The sequence below is a fragment of the Blastomyces gilchristii genome, assembly GCF_000003855.2.
Source record: "Blastomyces gilchristii SLH14081 genomic scaffold supercont1.27, whole genome shotgun sequence".
NCBI lineage: Eukaryota > Fungi > Ascomycota > Eurotiomycetes > Onygenales > Ajellomycetaceae > Blastomyces > Blastomyces gilchristii.
In genome coordinates this window covers 595,896-616,463 of record NW_003101655.1, presented here as the reverse complement: position 1 = coordinate 616,463, position 20,568 = coordinate 595,896, and the positions used below count along the sequence as shown (strand labels likewise).

The window sequence follows — 20,568 nt, the reverse complement described above, 5'->3', positions numbered from 1 at the left end:
ACGGAGTATGTCCAAGTCATCGCCAAATTCCCGCAGTCTTACTCAACTATATGTTTTCAGCTCGGAATTCTTAAATTTGAGAATTTCAGAATTGACTGGGCTGATATTATTTAAATATATGTCGTTGGCTATAAAACCTCCAGCGAATAAAAAATTCAGCCCTCTTCTCCCTGTCATCGGTCCTCAGGTCTAGCTTCTTTCAGTGATGTCTTGTCCAATTACAGTCGCCGCATCCACTACCGAGCCAAGAACGCTGATTCTGATGCAAAAAAAATCTTCTCTGGGCCTTCTTGAAGGACTTAAAGGCCTAGTTTTGGCAGCGGTTTTTGAAGCCAGCTTCAGTTTTTATGAGAAAATGATTGAAATTGCTGCCATGGATCGAAGCTTCACCGTACGCGCCCTCCTTTCTGGCCTGTTGATTGGTGTCCTGGTCAACCTCTCCAACACTTACTATGGACTCCGAATTGGCGTGGCCAGTCAAATGTCCATGGTCTCGGGCCTTCTGGGATTTGTCGTCTTCAAACTGTTCTCAAGATGCATAGAAAGCCCTTTGACGCCTGCTGAGAATGTTTTAATTATCAGCGTAGCCACAGCTACTGGATGTATGCCAGTAACTGCTGGGTTCGTTGGTATAATTCCAGCTCTTGAATATCTCATCGGCCCGGAGGAGAATGGCCCACTACGAATAGCTTGGGAAAGCCTTGTTTTTTGGTCAATTGGCCTTTGTTTCTTCGGCCTGATCTTCGCATCGATTTTTCGGGAGCATTTCGTTGTGCGAGAGACGTTGCCCTGGCCCGGAGCCAAAGCAACTGCGCATCTTATCAACACGATACATCACGTGCCTCCCGAATTTTCAACTGCTCCAGGTGGCATATTGTCCCCAAGCTTAACAGAGGAAAATCCAAGAGCAGGGCAGTCTGGAACTCCTGTGGAAGAGCGGCTACTTCTACTTGCGCACGGGAGCGGTGGGAGATGGAAGGTTGGGATGAATCGCCTTTTCCAGGGTGCTACTGGATCTGGAATATTTGTATGACTATTTTCTGTATTATTCAATTTCGCAGCGTGGCCTCCTGCTGATATACTTCTTCAGACCATTGTTATCTACTTCGTACCCATATTAAAGAAATTACCCATTCTCGGATCGCATGCGGCGAGTGAATGGCTTTGGAGTATGGACCTTTCTCCAGGTTTCTTAGGACAGGGAATTATCACAGGGCCCATAATTCCGTTGCACATGTTTATCGGCGCCATTATTGGCTGGGGAATTTTGTCGCCATATGCCAAACACCAAGGCTGGGCCCCCGGTGACGTGGATGACTGGGAAACCGGGTCAAGAGGGTGGATTATATGGGTCAGCTTGGCCGCGTTATTCGCAGACGCTTCCGTCAAACTTTCCTGGTTTATTGTCCGGCCTTTTTGGAAGTATTTTTTTCTCCAGCGGACGCCTCCCAAAGGCAGCTGGATGCTCTGCGAAGCAAGAACGACTCTGTGACATACCCACGGCCTCCTCGAGGTCGATATCAGACTGTGCCAACTCATGACGACTTTGAGACACCTCAATTCTGTGATTCTCAAGTGGTGGACCGGTCATCGAATCGGTGGTCGCCGTTAAAAGGGGAAAGGGTTCATTTGTCTGACAGCCCTATCACATCTCGAGCGTTGGGGTTGGGGTTCTTAGTTTCCGTCGTCATTTGCATCCTGGCGATAAATTTCACTTTCGGGAACTTTATAACATGGTACCACACTATCCTGGCAATAGCTCTATCACTCCCAATGGCAGTGATAGGTATACGATCTTTAGCGGAGACGGATTATAATCCCGAAAGCGCCTTGGGTATGCAACCCCTCTTCATTAAGTATCTACGATCGCTCACATCATTCCTTAGTATCGCAGTTAGTCTTTGCGACATTAATACCCCATTCCAACGCGAATGGCATAATTATCAGCCTCTTATCCGCCGCCCTCGCACAAGCAGGTGCAAACCAAGCAGGGGATATTTCCTTCGACTTCAAAATCGGAAGTCTCGTTGGAGCACATCCACGAGCGCAAACTTATGGGCAAATCATCGGCTCTCTATTCGGCGCTCTCATATCGTGCGGCATATACAAACTCTATGCGTCACAATATCCCATACCGGGACCTCTATTCAGGGTCCCATCATCATACCTTGTCCTTAGTACGGCAAGGCTAGTGATGGGTCAGGGTCTGCCGGAAGGAGTTGCGCCGTTTGCTTTGGGAGCTGCTATTCTCTCCATGCTGATTACGATAGTCAAGATGCGATATGAAACTCGATGGTGGCAAAAGCTAATTCCCAGTGGGGTATCATTGGCCATTGGTCTGCTGCCTTTTTCTTTTTTCTTTTTTCCTATACTTTTTCTTTCGGTCGTATTTCATAGTCACACTTTTTTATGCCCCCATCCCGTAAGTGCAGCGAACAACACTAATTGTTTACTAGGAATTTACAATGTACCGTCTTTTACCATCACACGTGTCATTGGGGGTCTTACATTCTGGCTTCGTAAAGTTAGGAGCGGGGAAAGTGAAGGCGATATGATATTCCTTGCTAGTGGATTGGTGTTGGGGGAGTCTATCTCAAGCCTTGTTACCCTCGCCCTTACTGCAGCCCATGTTAAGAGCATGTAGGAAAGGTGTGGGTGCTAAGACCCGCGCAATAGAGGCACGCAGGCATGCTTCTTGCCACGCAGGCTGGTCACCACACTCATACGGTGTGCATGCTGATATGGTGCCATCTCGCCTCTGCAATGTACGTACCTAAAAGTTCTACTCCGAGGAAGATGTTTTACTCTGACATGTTCGCTGCTGGTAGGTTCTTGGCTGAAGGATACTCCCAGGCTAGATTATGCACCATCTCATACCTTGCACTTCGCCTTCATTCTTACATACCTGGGGGTGCTGAAAAATGGAGCCCCAACCTCGGCCAGAATAGGAAGGTGGGGTCCTGATCTCGGGCCGACCCTTGTTGGTGAGGCTGTTAGTCATTCCGATCCTATCCTGACCATGTTCACAGTAACTTAGTTAATATTGGTGATAAAGGCCCTCTTTTATCAAAAGCAAGAGAAAAGGAGAAAACAAAAGAGAAAAAACACCCTATTGCTACCCAGGACCCTGCTTTCTTAATTAGTTTAATCATCATTAAAGCAAAGTTGCCCACCAAAATATATCATTATTTATATCCAACCCACTTAGCTCTAAAGTGTGGACCGCTTCCCAATATAATGGCCGCAGAAGTTGTGGAAAAGTTCTTCGACGCTCACCCCGATATCAAATTCATTCGCCTCCAATGGGTCGATTACTCTGGAGTATTACGTACCCGAATAACCACCAAACCTCGATGCTTTCGCATCGCGAGTGGGACGGACTGCTGTCAACTCGCTCAAAATTGCATGGTCCTACCTATATCGACTGAACCACGGTGCTTCCCTGATGGAATTGAAGACTGGAACTTGCGCCCGGACTGGGGAACGCTTATGGTCTGCGGGTTCGCTCCAGCGCATGCGTCCGTCATGTGTTATACCTCCCACCTTGGCCTGACAAACCCTCTTGCAAGGTGCCCAAGAAATTTTCTGTATGAAGTGTTGGCTGCGTTCGAAGCCCAGTACCAATCGACACTGCTGATGGGTTTCGAAATTGAGTTCGTCCTTCTTGATGAATCCTCCAACCTCGCACAATCCTTCGATCGGCTGGTTGGCAGTTCCATGACAGCTGGCCTCCGAACTGAAAATTTGGTTATTATGGAGGAGATTGTTGCCTCATTGGAACTGTCAGGGATTGAAATATATCACTTCCACACAGAAACTATAAATCAGTTCGAGGTTGCACTATCGCCACTTGCACCGATTCAAGCTATTGATGCTCTCATGATGACTCAGGAGACAATTCGCACTATATGTATCCGTCATGGCCTACAGGCTACGATGACCCCAAGACCGGTTTTTAACGGCCCACGAAATGGCTGCCACGTCCATCTTTCTATCAATCCTGCGCCAAATGCCCCCTGTTTCTTAGCCGGTGTACTGAATAAATTGAAAGCTCTTTGCGCATTTGGTCTGGCAAACTATGATAGTTACCACCGAGTAGCTGGGGACTGTGCAGGAGAATGGATAGCTTGGGGGACACATAACAAAGACTTTCCTATCCGCCAATTTGGTCCAAACCGTTGGGAACTTAGATTCTTGGATATCACTGCCAACATGTATCTTTTCACGGCTGTTATGCTCTCAGCTGGGATGGATGGTATGAAGCAAAACATCATATTGTCGGTGCGTGACTGCCAGGTTGTCCCGTCAGCACTCACTTTTGAAGAAGCTGAGCGGCAGCTCCGAGCCTTTGGAATCACAGAACGTATGCCGAAAGAATTGGAGGTATCCTTGGACTATGCCAAGGATGACAAAGAGATACAAAATTGGGTTGGAGCGGAGTTGTTCTCTCAATACGTCAAGGTTAAGGAGAAGGAAGTGGAATATTTCTCGAAGATGACCGATGAGGAGCGCAGACAGAAGTTCTTGGGTTACTTTTAGATAGGCAGACAGTACGGAGTTCCCCCATGTTTGATAATGAGGAAAGATAGATAGTATGGCGTGGAAAAAATAAAGATAAAGAACAAGAATAAATAAAGAAGGACAGAAATGCACGTCAGACCGACCAAAAGCAAACAAGATTATCGAAGTCTACAGTTCGCAGCTCTCTTGGCCTTTCATCTGGGAGTATCTGTTTCCGAAGTAGTTTTGCCCGCTCTACCCACCACTTTCCTTTCTTTTTGTTCTCTTCGCCACCCATTGACAGGAGATGAACACCTCTGAGGAACGATGAGCGGGCTGACTCATTTCTAAACCATTGCCGATCGCCCCAGATACTCATAGCCCGATCAAGGTAATCCCTGGCAATATTATTTGTTGTTAGGAATCATCCGAACATCTTAATTACGATAACGGAAGATGTACTTACTGTGCTAAGTCGTGTTGCTTGTATCGAATATGATGTTCAGCTAGCTTGTGGCAAGCGTCCGCTGTCCGATGGTTGAATTTTCCCAAAGTTGACTCATACTGTTTGAGGCATTCTGAGTGTATGTTGAATGCCTCATCCCAGAGTCTCTTGGCGCTTTCATGATTTCCATCCGCTGCGAGTCGCGCGGCTTTGCTGTTCTTTACATTTCCAAGGGCCTGAAGAACCCTGCCCGTTCTGAACGTGATCTATCAGCATCCGACGTTATAAACACCAAAGGTCACGGGCGTAAATGATTTTTAAATCACTATCATGCAAATTTATAGGTCTCAAACCTACTTGTAAGAAACTCTGTCTAACTTTCCATGCCTCTTCTCGCGCTGCATCAATAGGTCTGTCAGGGTCTCGTCCGCAGCATCGAGTTCTCCTTGAACCCAGTATGCTAATCCGAGGTTGCAAACGGGGAAACCAAATTCGTCCACGTCCACATCAAGCCCCTTAATCATCTCGATGCATTGTTTGAAATATTCCGTGGCGAGGGCAAACTTTCCGATCATCATGTATGCGATACCAAGCTGGCTATGAGCAAAGGCAAACCTTAGATCTGGCTTATTGTTCTTCCCTGCTTCAGCCTTACGTCGTGTAAGACAAATAATATTGTGTTCTAGGCATGACTGGGCGTCATTCGTCTCATTTGACAGGGCACCCATAGTAAGATGCATATCGCTGACTAGAGGTTCTTGGAGGATATTATCTCGGCCGCACAAGTCAAGCGCCAATGTCAAGTATGCTTTCCCTTCGTGGGAGAAGCCTCGCTCGTGGAGGTAGCTAAGACGGGCCATTAGCGTTTATTTCTTGTTCGCTATGTTAATTTTATACTGTAAGCTGTATGCTATATGGGGCATGGCATGAGTTCTTACACTGCGGCCTCATTTAAAAGGATGGGAAACGCCGGATCTACCGGAAATCTTGCCCAGGCTTGAGAGTACTCAATGTAGATTTGGTAAAGCCGTTCTAGGTGCGGGAATAAATCTTCGCACAATGCCCAACGCTCCCTTGCCTGCCTGCAAAGATCACCCGGAGGCCAGATCTCTGAAAGGAGATACAGATCCTCTTTAAAGGTTTGGTAGCACTGTTGGGCGTCCATGCCTGTTCGGACCTCTGCTTGGATTACCCGATGAATCCATAATTCCTTCCTGCTAACATTCCGTTTGATGATGGAGGATGATAGGAGCTCATAACGGGCGCTCTCAAAAGTTGATGCTACCCACAAACCGCTACCTTGGTCCCTGGACCTTTGAGGATCTATATATATATCTTCCCGGATCCGATCCGGGTTCATGAAGGCAAGGGATTGTAGAAGCTTCTTAGCGTGCCGTTTAAGATCCCGAAAATTGTAAGTGGTGGCAAGCGTGTATCCGTATCGATATTCCTGTTCGGCATTGCTAACATTACGTGTCTCCACATATTGAGCGTCAGAGGCAAATAAATTTACATATTCTCGGATTGAAAGGTGTCTCTTGCGAATAAACCCCGCCATTTGTGTCATGGCTAATGGCAGACCACCAAATTGGGTAGCTACCTCGGTTGAGGCTGCCAACTCATCTTCATCCTCAATCTCCGTGGATCCTTTAGCTAGCTTACGGAGAAGAGTGGCCGCCTCAACTGTTGAAAGCGGATCCAAGTCAATGCCAGATCCATCCGAGCGGAAGTGTGTTTTGGCAAAGGGATCCCGACTCGTTATCAACACTGAACCATTTCCATCGTATGGCAGGTAGTCGGCAATGATATCCAGGTTGTCAGCATTATCAAAGATCAATAACCAAAAGGAGTTCTCTTCCGCTCCGCCTTCTTGATTTTCATTCCTATTAGCTTTGTTCAACCAGGCCTTGGCTATCTCTTTGCTATTTTCAAGATCTTGGGCTTCATCTGGACCTTCAAGCCCTAGCTGAGTTGGAATTCTACCAAAATCGGATACCAGCTGTGATACGCCCCCTGCCTCGAGCCAAAAGATAGCCCCGAATTTTTCCTTCCTAGAGTAGGCGTATTGAATCGCGATATCAGTCTTTCCAACCCCACCCATGCCACAAATTGCAAAAAGGCGAGTGCTGTGAACATTTCCTGAGTCTGGCATTTCGCGCGGAAGGAGATGCTTGTCCATGAGATCAAGTATGTCTTTTCGACCAACGAAGTCCCGGTTTGGTGGGTACCCGGCTAGTGAAAAGCAGGGAAGGCGGCATTTTCTACCGCTTAGGAGTCGCTCTGAATTTGGCGAGAGGAGGAGTAAGCGACGTGGAATCTGGTGAGTTGATTTGCCGGAACCTTTATACACGTGCGAGCCCTTTTCTGAAGTGAAGGTCAATTTCCTGGTTATCCCAAGTAGTTCAATGTCAGCAAGGTTTAGCGGGTTGAGTGGATTCGACGTCACAGGGGATTGAGAAACCATTTGTTGACCACTCTTTACGCAGCGTACAGCCCATTTTTCATTTGCTTAGCAATCATTGGTTAGTTAGTTAACCGTTAACTAGCGCCTAGAGCTAGAAATATTGCCCAGTGGCTTCTCCCAACTTACTGGTTACATCTTCGAATAAGGTACGAAGAAAATCTCTTGCTGAATAATTTTGATCCGTGAGCAAAGACAGCTTACAGAGCTCTTTGTGAGAAAGATGTACCCCAAATAGGCGCTCCATGCTGGACGATATAGTAGCGGTTTGTTCGTCAACAAGTGCCTAGTTACCAAAGGGTAAGAAAATTGATCCGAGTCTCGCCGAAATCGCATTCTGCTTTTTCTTACCTGTTTTGTCCCGAGAAGCCGTTGCATACAAGACAGGCGATGCCCACATTCAAATACGGACAGGAGAGGAATAGAAGAAATTTGCTCGAACCTAACGGCCAAATTTGCTAATTGGAAGATATCCGAGGTTGGGAGTTTCCTTTTATGCGTTGCGATCTTTGCGCACTTGTGCAGGATCCGATTGTGACGCAGTAATGTATCTTCATCCGTGACCCCACCATGAGGCGTTCCCAAGAATAAAATACCTGATAAGCAGCCTACGACTAACTTGAACCTCGGATCTTGTAGGTTTTGATGCACTAAGAATAACGCCTTTTGGTTGTTAATCCACAATGTGAACCACTTGTCAAACAGAGAAACAACATGATATATACCTTCTTGAGGAGCACGCCCCCGAGAGAATGGGCAATGAAGATAATTGGCCGTTGTGGAAACTGTTGATCTGTTAGTATTATAACACTACGTGATGGACGTCTTCTAGGCCAGCGCTAGGGTCTATCGCAATACCTACCTCAGTCGAAAGTTGGGCCAAGTGCTCCGCCAAGTCACTTCCTGCCCTGAGGAAATTCTCCCACGAAAAGTGGTCAGGTGAGGCATATGCTGGTCGATAGATATATATGTGCAAACGCGAGACGGAATCCACAGCTATCGCCGCCCTATACAGTTCATCATCGACGCCCCACTTGCTGACTGGTGGAGTGTGGTAGCCGGGGATAGAGATCACACTGAACAGATGACATGAGCCTGCACGGAGGGAGAGTAGAATAACCTTTGAACTAACCTCGCCTCAACTCTCATTCTGTCATTGGGATGAACTTGGATGACGTTGCTCAAATTAATCGACGACGATTGAGCGGCATGTCTGCCATCTGGGCCTTCTCGTGGTGCCTGCATGGGAATATTGAGGAAGATGGAAAAGCAGGGAACTCAACCGGAGATACCCCAGCCAAAATACTGATGCATCGAATATTCTTGCAGAATGTTCAGGGGCAGGTGGTAATCAACCAAGCGCGTGCTCTCTTGTGCGTTGCAGTTGGGGTAGTGTAACAAGAGGGATAGGGTAAGGAATATCAAGTTGAATTTTTGCGACCTTTTCCGGATGAGCTTTTTGTTTCTCACTACCTCGGGTGGATTAATGACGCTTTTGTAAGGATCATAGAGGTGACAAATATCATATGCACCATTCAGCTATGGTGGGCAAAGGGGTAAAGAGGCAAAAAGGGAGGGTTGGGGAGGAGGGGGGAACCAGGGGGGCAAGGTGGGGGTAGGGGGGGACATTGATCTATGACATCCCGCCATCTCCCTTGGTGATGGAGGCTTGCGCCCGGGTACGACTACACTCTGCCAATGAGACGGCGACACCTGTCATGTGGACAGATAGATGCAGCTTATGCATGGTCCTGACAATTCTTGCTGCGGAAGTATCTGAGCCTAATGTGCGGTGGTCGTAAGCAGCAGGGTTTTGCCCTTTTGTGAGAACAGCGCTATGGATAGTGAACTGACCCCTCCTGGTCATTATTTATACGCCTGGTTTAGTTATAAATACCAGGCAACACACCTCTTCCACATGGCGCTGGGCAAGGCATCCCCGCCACTCATTTCAAGCGAAACCTCCCATAGGTTACACATCTGAATTCCACAAGAACAGGTTGCCTGCCCTTTGCCCACTATGCCCAGGGACACAACTCCGAAAACTCAACCCTGGAAGGCCTTGTCGTCTTTGGCTGAAGACAAGAACCCCGACCTCATGAAAAGAAATCTCAATTCTCAGGACAATTGTTGTTCAATGGGAGCTTCAGTCAGCAAGCCAATTGGCCGAAAAATCGAATATAAGGGCTGGGCGGAGGACGATTCCGCGAAGCATACGGCCAATTAAGAATAATATGCGGGCGCGGAAGGGGGAACTCCGCAGAGGTGGGATTATTCCTAAATTATACTGCCCCTGAGCTTCGACGTTAGTTGGATAAATTTCTTACCAGTAACAGCAAAGAAAGATCCGAGAGCGAGAGGGACACATATTACAGCAGCGGACTTCATGGCTCGGTTCCAGCGGCACGTAAACGGAGAGGAGAACGAATACGCTCGTTTTGCTAAATTCAAGCTTATATTGGCCTCAACTTTATTCTACAAACCCTATCTGTACTCTACTAGGCTTCTTTTCTTGTGACTTGCTCCTTACCAGCTGAACAATACTCTGGTTGTCAATGCCGCTGAAGCCTGTTTATTGCACTGTTCTGCTGATTCTTTGATCAACTTCAACTTCATATCACAGCGTTTCGCAGCGTTTCGCAGTGGGATCACAGGATAGGTTCATGTGATGGAGAGACAGCTGGGGTCTCTTTATAGTATATTATCAGTCTCGCCACCACCACTTCCCTAGATTTAACTCAGAAACAAATCAACTATGGGATCAACTAGAAGCAATACATCCTAAAAAGGAGATCAATAATCAATGGGAGAGGGATTATTCTTTGTGATATGGTTGTTGAAGATTCAACCTGGTTGGCTTAAAGCTGGTGCTTGCTCGAAAAGAGCAGTATCTTATACTAACCATACCAACAGGATAGTTACAGTAACCACTAACTGACTCTTCCCAACGAACCCTCACAAAAGCCCCACAGAAAAACGCTGGTCTACCCGGTGTAGTGGAGTAGTGGAATTATCATATCTCCACTTATTTAACTAGCCCAGGGCTTGGACTCTGGATAAATCATGTCTGCGTACATGACGAGCAGTCGAACATCTATACTCTCCCTTCTTGACATGGTGTCCTGGTCTTGTCCCGGGAGAGGAAATGCGCCGTGCGGGCAAGCTGTATAGGTAGTTAATATCTTACTCCCTAGAGTAGTAGCAATAATAGCATGTGGTGTAAAAAGAAAAAGAAAGGAAAAAAAAAAAAGAGAAAAAGAAAAAGAAAAGGAAAAATAAAGGGGGGTCTATCTGCCAAAGCAACTTACGGGAGGAGAGGAGTTCATCCGAATCAATAGCCTTGAAGACAAGCACCTCATCCGCTGTTTGATCTGGCAACCAGTACCACTTCTGATCTGCATCGAAATGTAGCATGCGATTCTCCGCAATGTAATTGGGATAAATCACATCCGTGTCCACAAAGTCGGCCTGATCAACACTGGATGCATCGCACAGGGCAAGAGGCCAGTCCCTGACGGGAACTGCGAGGGGCCTCCAGACACTATATAAAAAGGAGAAATTTGGCCTTAACTCCTCCAAGATAAAGGATTCATTTTGATTCAAAGATGAGATACTCACGTAATGACTTGGAATTTTGACTTTGTGATCTGAGCAGCAGCAGAATCCCCATATAGTTCGTGAATGATTGCCTTGGTGGCCGCGAGCGTTACATCTGAGGCAAATAATGGGGATGAGAAACTGATCCAGAACAGTACAGTGCCCAGGATACTTTTATCTAAGGAAGCGGGAATCTGGAATCAAATACCGACGTGTACCATCAAACTTGGCTGAGGTGTTGGGTGGGGCTTGCCGCCAAAATATGGGAATTGAGGATCTCTTTGCCTCAGCTATGTATGTACGGAGAATGTCGTGGAATAACGAATCAATCAGCTGTCTATTTGTGACGAGCTTGACGAACTTGCATCTGCGGAGCGCGCTTGTTTTTACATACCTGAAAGTCCAAAGCTCGGACTTTCTTCGCCCCCAATTTTGCATTGAAGTATTTCTCAAGCTCTCTGAAGTATGTAGCTTGTATGCGCTCTTCATCTTTGAAATCCGCATACTTCATCTTGGTATCCAGCCGATGGACCTCAAATCCCTGGGCATCGAGGGACAGAGTCGGGACAAGAGGGCGCATGCTTCTGACTCGAGTTACATGGGACGAACGCTGAAGGTTGTGCAGCGGGAAATTCTCCTTGGGGAAATAATGGAAGTTGTATGGTTTGACGGTGTCCCACAGCTCGCTTCGATCGAGAAAATACAATGGAGCCACTGCCAATCAGTGAGCGATGGCACGAACCGAAGGGACTAACTAACAATTTAAGTTAAATACTCACACTGATCGGAGTGATCAACATCTTTTCGATCCGGAAAAAGCGCTGGCCCAGACATGATGAGGAGAAATCTCCATAGAAAATGAATTCTATGGGTGGTGGGATGTATCAATTGTCCTCGCAGCCAGACGAGGGGATACGAGCAAAGTTCCACAGGCTGAGGATGGGAGCTAGCTAGTCGTTCAGATATCTGCATACCATACCTATAGGTATATAACAGACATAAGATACCTCAAGGGAACTTAGGTCGTGGTTTGAGTATCCTGGAATCTCCTCCTCTGCAGCATTCAAATGCGGCGTGACGTGGCATTGGGGTACCCTGGAATGAATGTTATGTTCGCCAATGTCTTCTAACCGAGTTAAATATCAGTTAACTTTATCCCTGCTCAGGTCTGACTCTCGCCCTCGTTTCTCTTTATTTACCCTTGAACTTTGCCCAGCGGTGGTTGAGGGCTGTGTGTGCATCGGCCATGGCTGGCTGGCTGTATCCATGAATGTATGCAGTTCAGTTCGGATTGAAATAGTTACCATGTCCAGTACATGTCTAGGTGCTTTGACCTCCTCTCCTTCGACAAAAGGTTGCTGCCGTCTGTTCCAAAGGACTTTATTGGCTGGTCCCCGCACACTGTGGACCAGCTGGCTGGCTTTGTTCTCTTCTACGGTGCATACACACACTCACTCACAAAGAGAGTGTGTGACTTGTTTCTGCAACCTGGCAAGTTTCAACCTCCTTGAAAAACTTGCCCGAGGCTAATTGACATACCCAGCAGTTACGGAGTACTCCGTTTGCAATTAATCCGTAGTTTACACCGACTCAGACTCAGACTCAGACTCTTCGCCCGTCGACAAAGCGCGTCCGTCATCTCGGAGGTGTCCAGGCCAACCGCGAAACAGCTTTTAACCACCCAACATTTTTTTTATCACGGTACAATTGAAAATCGTTCCCCTCGTCGTCTAGGTTTGAGGATGCTCATTATTTTGTGGTTCTAGGGCCTTCCTCTACTTCATTTCATCCATGGCGCTTGGGTGCGGAAACCGTTTTTTCTCTCTCCGCCCTTTGTTTGGCAGTAAGGGTAAAACGCGTATCCCAGGCTCGACCAGCTCGAGCCGGAACAGAGGCCGCTTCAAACAATATAAAATTTCCCCGGGCAAGCTCGCACAGCCCAGCCTCAGCATCGAGGAAGAAGTTCAGATCACTATCGGCCAGGTTGAATACCTCTTGATACCACACCCGGAGGTTGTGATTTTTTTATACTGTCACCACTAAACAACTAAAAAAAAAAAAAAAGAAAAAATCGCAGCTAACGCTCCTCTAGAATTTTCTCGACTTCGAGAGTAGTAATAACGATCCTACTTTGGCACTCGTCTACATAACCAAGCCAGGTCAAACCATTTCGGGATCAGCCCTCCGTCAGTTCCGTACCGATACCCTGGATCGAGACGATGTGTTTCAACCGGAATTCTTTAGCAATGTTATCTTCTACGGTTGTAAGGAAGCGGAGTTCTGTTTAGAGCCTGATGCTCGTGAAGAGCTAGCCACATGGAATACAGACACTTGGTCATGCATTGAAGGAAATCCCACGGCAAAAGCTGCACCAGGACCATACGTTTTCTCAAGGGGGAGGACCTGGCAACCATGGAGAGTCTATCGCGATTCCAGTGCAACCTTTATGTGCACTTTCAAACCCTCGCCAGACTTCTCTGGGAGATGAGTATTCCAACCATAATGCCTTGGTGGGTTAAAATAAAAAAACTAACTATATCATACTCTAGTCACTCTCGACCCTCCTCAGGCCGGTACCGATGGGAGAGTCATCGTACCATCCCGTTGCTACTACAAACCGTGCAAGGAGCGTCCCCTTGACGGAGCTAGGATCAGCGTCAAAGACAACATAGACATCGCAGGTCATAAGACTACCCTTTGCAACCGCGCATGGCAAGATCTCTATCCCGCAAAGACCCAGCATGCAAATTGTGTGCAAGTTCTTATAGATGCAGGGGCCGTTATCGTGGGCAAATCAAAGCTACAGGCTATGATTATGCGTGAGGAACCCCTGGAGGCGGTAGAATTCACATCCCCGTTTAACCCTCGTGCCGATGGGTATCAGGTACCGTCTGGGAGCAGCAATGGAAGCGCTGCAGGAATTGGTTCCTACGAATGGCTTGACTTCTCCCTTGGATCTGATAGTATGTCTTTTATTATCCATGTTGGGGCAAGGATAAAAAAGGCCTTGACTGATGCGCTACATTAGCAAACGGAAGCGGTCGTAAACCCGCGCAATACAACGGGTGCTTTTCCATTCGCCCATCAACAGGGATCATGAATACGGATGGTGTTGTCGGTCAATTTCCGTGCGTGCAGGCCCCTCTGAATCTTACTTGGATGGGCAACAATACTGATTTGGGCATGGCATCATTCAGAAAATTTGACATGCCCGTGTTTTTCGGGAGGGATCTCTCCAGATTCTCCGACTTCATTTCAGTGTGGTACGGAGATTCTCCGGACCTACGCAAACCATCCAGGGTTGATCTCCCATTCCAAAGAAGTTTATTTATATAGGTTATACTTTCTGACTTCTTTTTTTTAGTTCCCGGTCAGAATTCTCTACCCTCATGATTATCTTCCGACTACAAACGCAGAACAGTCCCTTCTCATCGACCGGTTTATTCAAGGTCTCGAATCCGCTTTGGGCGTGAAGCGAGAGGAGATATCTCTCGCCGAAGAATGGAAACGAGATTGTCCCGATGGAAAGGATAATGACGATATTGCTGAGTATCTCAAACTGGTAAAACCTCATTCCCGTGATAATACTTTTGTTGTATTTACTTGGCTAAGTTCCCCCCGTAGGCTGGGGGTTATCCTTACTATCACGATTCATACCATCACTTAGATGACTTCGGGAAGGATTACAAGGAGAAGTACGGGAAGGCACCCTTCGTACATAGAGCTATGCACTGGCAGTGGTGAGTGGATTGTCTGTTTTCTGTACGATTATCTACTATAGCACAGTGGCCAAAAAAAAAAAAAAAAAAAAAAAAAAAAAAAAAAAAAACCCGTGCTTATGTGACTGGTTTAGGGATATTTCGAAGAAAATCACACGAGAGGAACGAGATATGTATTGGCGCCGTTCTGAAATCTACCGGCAATGGCTCCTTGACAAGATCTTCAAGGCGGACTCAAAAGACTCCATATCAATCATGGTCTTCCCGATTGAGGAGGGAAGGCCAAACTACCGCGATGTGGAACCAGCGTTTGTTTCCCCCAACCGCCAAATTCCCCCTGGATTCTTTTCCTCATATCAACTTTGGACAAAAACGCTAACGCAGGATACTTAGGCCATTCTCCATCTTAAGTGGTTATGCGTCATTAAATATGTCACCTATGATGCGAGCACCGGAGCTCACAACCATAGGTAATATTCCCTCGTTCAACTCACATAATGCCATTACTCACACAAGATTTCTTAGTTGGTGAGATACCATTCAATTCCATTGTCACAAAGCAGGAAGAGTCATTGCCGATTGCAGCGTCCGTCATAGGCGCCCCAGGTATGTAATGTAGTTCAGACTACTCTATTTTGACTTCGTTTAGCTTCCTTTTATTTTATTTTTTTCTATTTTCTATCATGACAGCTGGGAAACTAAATTGTGAACCGGGATTATTCTTGCAGGAACGGACCTAATTCTTGTGCACTTAGTAGAAAGAGGTATGACCGCTGGGAAGTTTCCTACTAAACTGAAAACAGGGCAGTCTATCTATTGAACACAGAGACAGATGAGATGTGACTGAAGATCTTATTTTGCCTTATTTTTCTTCTTTTTAATTTAGTGAAATTTAAGAGAAAAAAACTCTTGAAGAGAGTAAAGATATTTCATTGTCTTACACAGTAGATTTAGTTAAGATAATTATATGTTAAAGATAATAACTATGTAGAACACTGAAATAAAAGAGCTTGATTATTACTAGGTTTATTAATAGTTAAGTGAAACTATTTTATATATATTAACAAATTAAATTAAATCTCAGGAATAAATTATTATTATTATTATTCTTCTTCTTTTTCTTTAATTATAAATGCATATAATCAGAGACTATGATATTGTAAGAAATCCCGCTCCTCGCGGATTCTTTACCTCTATTTCTATCTCTTGTGTAATCAATAGAGTTAGCGGCCCTTGGCTACACACAACTATATAGACTGAAGTTCATGAATACTATTTATAACTCAGCTTGAATACTATTATATATTTAATCTCTATATTTATCTTTCTATTATAAATACTTCTAGTAGTTATCAGTATATATTATATCAAGCTATAAATATTCTAATAATTATCTGTAAGCACTTATTCTTATATTTTAAGCTCTGTCAGTTAGTAATCATCTATTATAACTAAAAGAATTAGAAACTTATATACTTTAATCTCTGTAAACTCTACTACAGATACTCAGAAGCAGTCATTTAAATTATGAATAATCTCTATAAAAGAAGTCTCAGAGAACTTATTAATTATTTATAAAATATTATTCTTTATATCTATAACAGAGAAACTCTCTAAACTTGTAAATAAATTAATCTTAGTAAAGAATATTCTTAAGTATCTTTTACAGAATTAAGTTATTTTTCTATAAGAAATACTTACTATCTGTAAACACTCTTAAACTGAGTCTTTAAATATAATCTTCAGAGATATCTACAAACTGAAAATTTTTTTTCTTAAGCTGTGATTATTTAAGATTATCTACTGAATCACAATCTAAAAAACCTTTAAAAGTTTGTATTTAAAATTAACTTATAAGTTTGACTATATAATATGAAAAATAAATAAGCTATTATCTATATAATAACAGATCTTTACTATACTGAAGTCAAGAATTAACTAAATTATTTAAAGAATAATTATAAGAGATTCTACTGATCTATTCTCAAAATCTATTTAAAGAATAAGTTAAAGAACTCTATAAGCTGAATAGAGAATATCTGAGTTATAATTATTAATATTAGAAAAAGAGATGAGAAATCTGATAAAGACTACTTACAGCACTTTATAAAATTATAATATAAATTAAGATCTGTGAAAATAGAGTTCTGCTGAAATAAGATCTGAATAATGATATTTATAAAAAGACTGAATAAAAATATATAGAATAAGCTTATTAAGTAAGACTTTAAGTTCTTAACTCTGAAGAAACTGATAACTCTTATTCACTACTTATAAATTACTGTAAGAATCACAGATTTATAGAAAGTAAATCACTGATCATTCATTCACAGCAAAAAACAGCGCTTCATCACGAACTCACTCAATTTTTCAAATAAGAACCCGCTGATAGATCCATCAAAAAGCCCTTGATTATATGAGCATTTTGACCCCATCGCTGACTGCATACCCTGTGTGGTGATGAAGTTATCCAGTTAAACATGAACCAGACATTGTTCAAAACTCCTGTGTGGGATTATCCCCTGTTCACCCCTATCACACCACAACCCTGGATCAAATTGCCATACAAATTGTAAGATGAAGAGACCTAATCATATGCATCAATTCTCTTGATTTTGAAAGATCTCTGATCTGTAATTGTGAAGATATCTGAGAAGCAACTTTCATGAAAACCCTGTCTATCTTTGATGTTTCAAAACATCAACATCAAGTCTCACTCACATACTGCTCTTCTCAATCTGACTCACCTTCAGCAGAAAAATACAAAAAGATACCTCAGTAATAGTATCAAGCACATAATCAATGAATATATCTGAAGTGCATTCTCTGTGAAAAACCCTCTCTGTCTTTGATGTATCAAGACATCAACATTAAGTCTCACTCTTGTACCATCTCTTCTGATCTGGCTTATTCTCAGCAGAAAAATACAAAGAGATATCTCAGCAACTGTACTCAATACATAATCAGCAGACACAACAACTATAAAATCAGTATATCTCAAGATCTGACTGAGCCTTTGATTCCTGCACAGTGAGATATATTAAATCTAGTTTTAATATCTCAATATTTAATAGATTCTGCAAGAGATTGAGAACAGCAACACTAGATTTCTATTGAATTTGAGAATTAACTCTATATTGATATAATCATTGACAAAGTCTTCTATTTTGAGATATAAATAATCAGTTTCTCTACATCTCACTGATAATATTTATATTATTATATAGAAACAGACTTATATTCTCTATAATATCAAGACTCTGAAGAGAAAAAGTCTTGATAGAGAGTATACAGTAGTGCATATCTTAGCAGTTTCTATCTCATTCTTCTGCAGCAGTTAATGCAAAAAAAAGATCTTAGAAATAGTTTTTTACTTCTCTTGAAAAAGTAAGATATTTTTCTCTGAGTTTTATACAATATTCTTATAAAGAATTAAAAACAGAGTTATTTTCTGTCATAATTTTATATTCTTTTAAATAAGAATTACTTTTTCAGTGACTGAAGAGCTTTCATTAATACTTAATTCTTTTTTACACTCTTTATTAACTGATTTGAGTTGTACACTTGTTGTGTGAGAAGAATTGAATGATTTAGAATAAAATTAAATAGTTTTAATCAATTTCTCTGTAAAAAATTGATTTATTTTTTGTCAGTTTTTCTCTCAAAAACTGTCATATTATCTAATTTATTATCAATTGATATCATACTTTTTCTCACTGTATTTTAAAAAAGAGATTGTAAAGATTTTATTGATTTATCTTAAAAATCAATTTTAGTTTATTAGATTCTCTTTAAAAATCTAATCTAGTTACTGAACTAGTGTGAAAAAAATCAGGTGTTTTATACACAAAAGTCTTTTATTCTTCTTTTGAAACAGTCTGATCAACTTTTCAATTGAAAACAGACTTAGAAATCTCTTAATTGAAACAGTCTGATCAACTTTTCAATTCAAAAGAGTTTAATAAATATCTCAATTAAAGCAGTCTGATCAACTTTTCATTGAGTAAGAACAATGAGTTCAAAAGTACACTCAGTTGATGTGGAAAAAGATGCTTTCTCAAATACTATTTCTGAGATTGAAATTCTGAAGAGAAGAAAGAAAGAAGAAATAGAGAAACAATAAGTTCTTGAAATACAGAAACTTGAAAAAGTAAGTAAAATTCTTGAAAAGCAGTGTCTGAGTGAGATGAATGAAGAAGTTCTGTTAATTCTTCATACTCAGGCTAGATAACTACAGAAAGTGATCAAGTTCAAACTTGAAATTTCAAACATAGTTCTAAAAACTTTGAAAATTTCTAATATAATCACTGACTCTTCAGTTTACTCTTCTTTCTTTTCTACTTCTTCTTCTTCTTCTTCTTTAAATCAGAAGAAAACATATAATTAAGCAGCTGAATCTGCTGTCTCTAAATCTGCTATCTCAAAATCTGCTCAAAATTCTGAGAAAACTGAGAAGAATACTGCTCATACTTCTATTCATAAAAAAGTAAAGAAAAAAATGCAAAAAGAGAAAAACTTCTAAATCTTCAGAAATAGAAGACTTATTCTCAAAGTCTTAAATCAGAACATCTTACAAAGAAACAAGCTAAACTCAAATCTTATTTTCAGAATCAGAAATGAAATTAATCAGCAGTTCTTTTCTCAGTTGATAACTGATATTAAAGTTCAAAAATCAGTTATAGCTTTAATTAAGCTATTATTCTTTGAAAACTTCATCATTCTGACTACAATATCTGAATTCAGTGCAGAATTTCTTATTTAGAATGAGAATCTCTGAAAATCAGTAGTAGAATCTTTACTAAACACAACAATTCTATCTGAGAGAGATAAAAAGTGAGATAAATTCATTCTTTATAATATTTCAGTTGAAATTTTTGACTGTGAAGAAGAAATGCTACTTCTTAAAAATGAATTAGAAGAATACAACTCTATTCAACTAAGAAAAGAGTCTGTATGACTAAATTCAATTGAGTTCAGACAAAGCAGAAGAAATGCCTCTGTTCTAGTATATACAAAGACACTTGAACAGTCAAAGATCTCTGAAGTAAGAGTAGCAGATTTGAAAATGAGAGTTCATGAATACAAAGACTCAAGAATGAATCTCAAAGCTCAAACACAGTGTTCAAACTGTCAAAGATATGGACACTTTGCAATCTCATATTTTAGAGACTCAAAATGTGTATTCTGTGCCAGAAATCACAAAACTAGTGAGTATAAATGTGAAACATGCTTAAAAAGAGATGAAATATATCAATACACTCTGCTTAAGTGCTCTAATTGCAAAGAAAAACATGCATCTAGCTCAAAAGAATGTATGTTTGCTTCAAGAACTCAAAAGAACTGAAGAAAAGATGAAGCTCAAAGTTAATCTAGAACTGAAGAGAAGAGTCAAGTCAGTAAATCTACAACTATAAGCTTAAAAAGAAGAAACTCTTAACTATCTAAATCTTCAAACTTCAATTCTTCAGCTAAATGTAAACAGAATTTGAATCCTCAAACTTCTGTTAAGATTAGAGAATTGAGAAATGACTCTGATAATAAACTAGATATAATGCAAGCAGTTGAGATTCCTACTTTTCAAAATAGTTATAATCTACTATCTGATAATAGTGATTAGATTCTACTCTATCTCTACTCTCTTTTAGTATGAATATACAACAAAAATAATGAAAAAAGTTTAAAAACTCTTCAAAAATCATATTTATTCAAAATAATGTGAATAGAAACTTAAATTGTATTTATTCTTGTCTTTAAATTGTATTTGAATAAAAAGTTAATTTTATACTGCTTCAGAAACTGAATTTTGATGCTGAGTAAAAATACATCATTTCTCATTCAAGCTACTA

General features: G+C 42.0%; 5 protein-coding genes across 6 annotated transcripts; 4 read left to right on the top strand and 1 right to left on the bottom strand.

The window, feature by feature from the left end:
• Window positions 1–262: 262 nt before the first annotated feature.
• On the top strand, window positions 263–2,644 carry BDBG_08753 (oligopeptide transporter; the record flags this gene model as incomplete). Its single annotated transcript, XM_031723717.1, has 5 exons — window positions 263–1,027; window positions 1,091–1,422; window positions 1,476–1,834; window positions 1,887–2,336; window positions 2,457–2,644. 5 exons carry the CDS (start codon window positions 263–265, stop codon window positions 2,642–2,644), a joined length of 2,094 nt encoding a protein of 697 aa, XP_031580990.1.
• Window positions 2,645–3,237: 593 nt separating this feature from the next.
• On the top strand, window positions 3,238–4,539 carry BDBG_08752 (protein fluG; the record flags this gene model as incomplete). The annotated part of the gene is made up of 1 exon (XM_002620907.1): window positions 3,238–4,539. One exon carries the CDS (start codon window positions 3,238–3,240, stop codon window positions 4,537–4,539), a length of 1,302 nt encoding a protein of 433 aa, XP_002620953.1.
• A 4,887-nt stretch (window positions 4,540–9,426) lies between these two features.
• Window positions 9,427–9,633, top strand: BDBG_17849 (uncharacterized protein; the record flags this gene model as incomplete). The annotated part of the gene is made up of 1 exon (XM_031725481.1): window positions 9,427–9,633. One exon carries the CDS (start codon window positions 9,427–9,429, stop codon window positions 9,631–9,633), a length of 207 nt encoding a protein of 68 aa, XP_031580989.1.
• Window positions 9,634–9,869: 236 nt separating this feature from the next.
• On the bottom strand, window positions 9,870–12,487 carry BDBG_08750. Of its 2 annotated transcripts, XM_031723716.1 has the most exons (7): window positions 12,203–12,487; window positions 11,783–12,129; window positions 11,398–11,717; window positions 11,212–11,293; window positions 11,025–11,118; window positions 10,715–10,947; window positions 9,870–10,569 (listed from the first exon to the last, which is right to left on the bottom strand). In XM_031723716.1, exons 2-7 carry the CDS (start codon window positions 11,973–11,975, stop codon window positions 10,436–10,438), a joined length of 1,056 nt encoding a protein of 351 aa, XP_031580988.1. In that variant the 5' UTR covers window positions 11,976–12,129; window positions 12,203–12,487; the 3' UTR covers window positions 9,870–10,435. The 2 variants fall into 2 exon arrangements, with proteins under 2 accessions (XP_031580988.1, XP_002620951.2); XM_002620905.2 differs by having other exon boundaries at window positions 9,945–10,569; window positions 11,783–12,487.
• Window positions 12,488–12,794: 307 nt separating this feature from the next.
• Window positions 12,795–15,462, top strand: BDBG_08749 (amidase; the record flags this gene model as incomplete). Its single annotated transcript, XM_031723715.1, has 11 exons — window positions 12,795–13,019; window positions 13,096–13,438; window positions 13,553–13,966; window positions 14,032–14,131; window positions 14,201–14,303; window positions 14,368–14,565; window positions 14,628–14,743; window positions 14,857–15,030; window positions 15,116–15,192; window positions 15,248–15,328; window positions 15,413–15,462. 11 exons carry the CDS (start codon window positions 12,795–12,797, stop codon window positions 15,460–15,462), a joined length of 1,881 nt encoding a protein of 626 aa, XP_031580987.1.
• Window positions 15,463–20,568: the final 5,106 nt, after the last annotated feature.

Bases quoted from the DNA above. Each gene is read 5' to 3' on its own strand.
- BDBG_08750 (XM_031723716.1), bottom strand. From the start codon at position 11,975: ATGCAGATATCTGAACGACTAGCTAGCTCCCATCCTCAGCCTGTGGAA. The intron at 11,294-11,397 runs GTATGTAAAAAC...GTACATACATAG, and splicing joins TCCGAGCTTTGGACTTTCAG to CTGAGGCAAAGAGATCCTCA. The intron at 11,119-11,211 runs GTATTTGATTCC...TATTTGCCTCAG, and splicing joins AAGTTTGATGGTACACGTCG to ATGTAACGCTCGCGGCCACC.